A 1,544-nucleotide genomic window follows, 5' to 3' on the forward strand; every position below is an offset into this window, starting at 1 on the left:
TAAAGAGAGCATAGGTGAAGCCAAGGAAATGCTCAGGGCAGTGTGGGGGTGGCTGCCAGGCAGCCCTGGCTCTGAGCAACAGCATCTTTGTCAATAATATGAAAATACTAATACAATGGACAAAAACCCCACCACCAAAGCTACAAGAACTATTAAAAATGACTTTTATTACAAGTGATTTGTAGAAATTGGCCAGCAGTTTAATGTTTCTGAGACCATCCATTCATCAGTTTCCACACTGCAGCCTTGAGCTCCTGGTTCCTCAGACTGTAGATGAGGGGGTTCAGGGCTGGAGGCACCACCGAGTACAGAACTGACAGGGCCAGATCCAGGGATGGGGAGGAGATGGAGGGGGGCTTCAGGTAGGTAAATATACCAGCGCTGACAAACAGAGAGACCACAGCCAAGTGAGGGAGGCAGGTGGAAAAGGCTTTGTGCCGTCCCTGCTCAGAGGGGATCCTCAGCACGGCCCTGAAGATCTGCACATAGGAGAAAACAATGAACACAAAACAGCCAAATACCAAACAGCCACTAACAGCAAGAAGCCCGAGTTCCCTGAGATAGGATTTGGAGCAGGAGAGCTTGAGGATGTGTGGGATTTCACAGAAGAACTGACCCAGGACATTGCCATGGCACAGGGGCAGGGAAAATGTATTGGCCGTGTGCAGCAGTGAATAGAGAAAGGCACTGGCCCAGGCAGCTGCTGCCATGTGGGCACAAGCTCTGCTGCCCAGGAGGGTCCCGTAGTGCAGGGGTTTGCAGATGGACACGTAGCGGTCGTAGCACATGATGGTCAGGAGGGAAAACTCTGCTGAGATGAAGAACAAAAACAAAAAGAGCTGTGCAGCACATCCTGTGTAGGAGATGGTGGTGGTGTCCCAGAGGGAATTGTGCATGGCTTTGGGGACAGTGGTGCAGATGGAGCCCAGGTCGCTGAGGGCCAGGTTGAGCAGGAAGAGGAACATGGGTGTGTGCAGGTGGTGGCCACAGGCTACGGCGCTGATGATGAGGCCGTTGCCCAGGAGGGCAGCCAGGGAGATGCCCAGCAAGAGGCAGAAGTGCAGGAGCTGCAGCTGCCGCGTGTCTGCCAATGCCAGCAGGAGGAAGTGGCTGATGGAGCTGCTGTTGGACATATGTGCTGTCTTGCCATGGGGATCTGTAAAAAAATAATCATGGAATAGTTGGGTTTTCAGAGGACTTTAAATATCCCAGCACAGCCTGGGGACACTTTCCCCCCACTGCTTGCCCAGGGCTCTGCTGCCTGGAGCTGTCCCTGCGAGCAGCTGCTTCCCTGTGCTCAGGGCTGGGCCCTGCCAGTGCTGCCAGAGCCCAGCCCAGCCCTGGGGGCTCAGCTCTGCCCTGCAGACCCCTCCCAGCTCTGGCACTGCCCAGGGGCAGCTCTGGCTCTGCAGGCTCTGATGGCAACATCAGAGCAACCCTGAGCAGGCTGGAAAATCGACATTGATGCTGCGTTTAAAGTGAACTGTGGTGATTGCTGTCACTGCCTGGTTTGTTCAGATTTGAGAAAATTGTTTTTATTTTTC

At 53.9% G+C, this 1,544-nt stretch overlaps 1 protein-coding gene across 1 annotated transcript; it reads right to left on the bottom strand.

Moving 5' to 3' along the window:
- Positions 1-200: 200 nt before the first annotated feature.
- LOC135287605 (olfactory receptor 14I1-like) lies at positions 201-1,133 on the bottom strand. The gene has a single exon (XM_064400883.1). It carries the CDS (start codon positions 1,131-1,133, stop codon positions 201-203), a length of 933 nt encoding a protein of 310 aa, XP_064256953.1.
- Between the last annotated feature and the right edge of the window lie 411 nt (positions 1,134-1,544).

Source organism: Passer domesticus, chromosome 30 (genome assembly GCF_036417665.1).
Source record: "Passer domesticus isolate bPasDom1 chromosome 30, bPasDom1.hap1, whole genome shotgun sequence".
Classification (NCBI taxonomy): Eukaryota; Metazoa; Chordata; class Aves; order Passeriformes; family Passeridae; genus Passer; species Passer domesticus.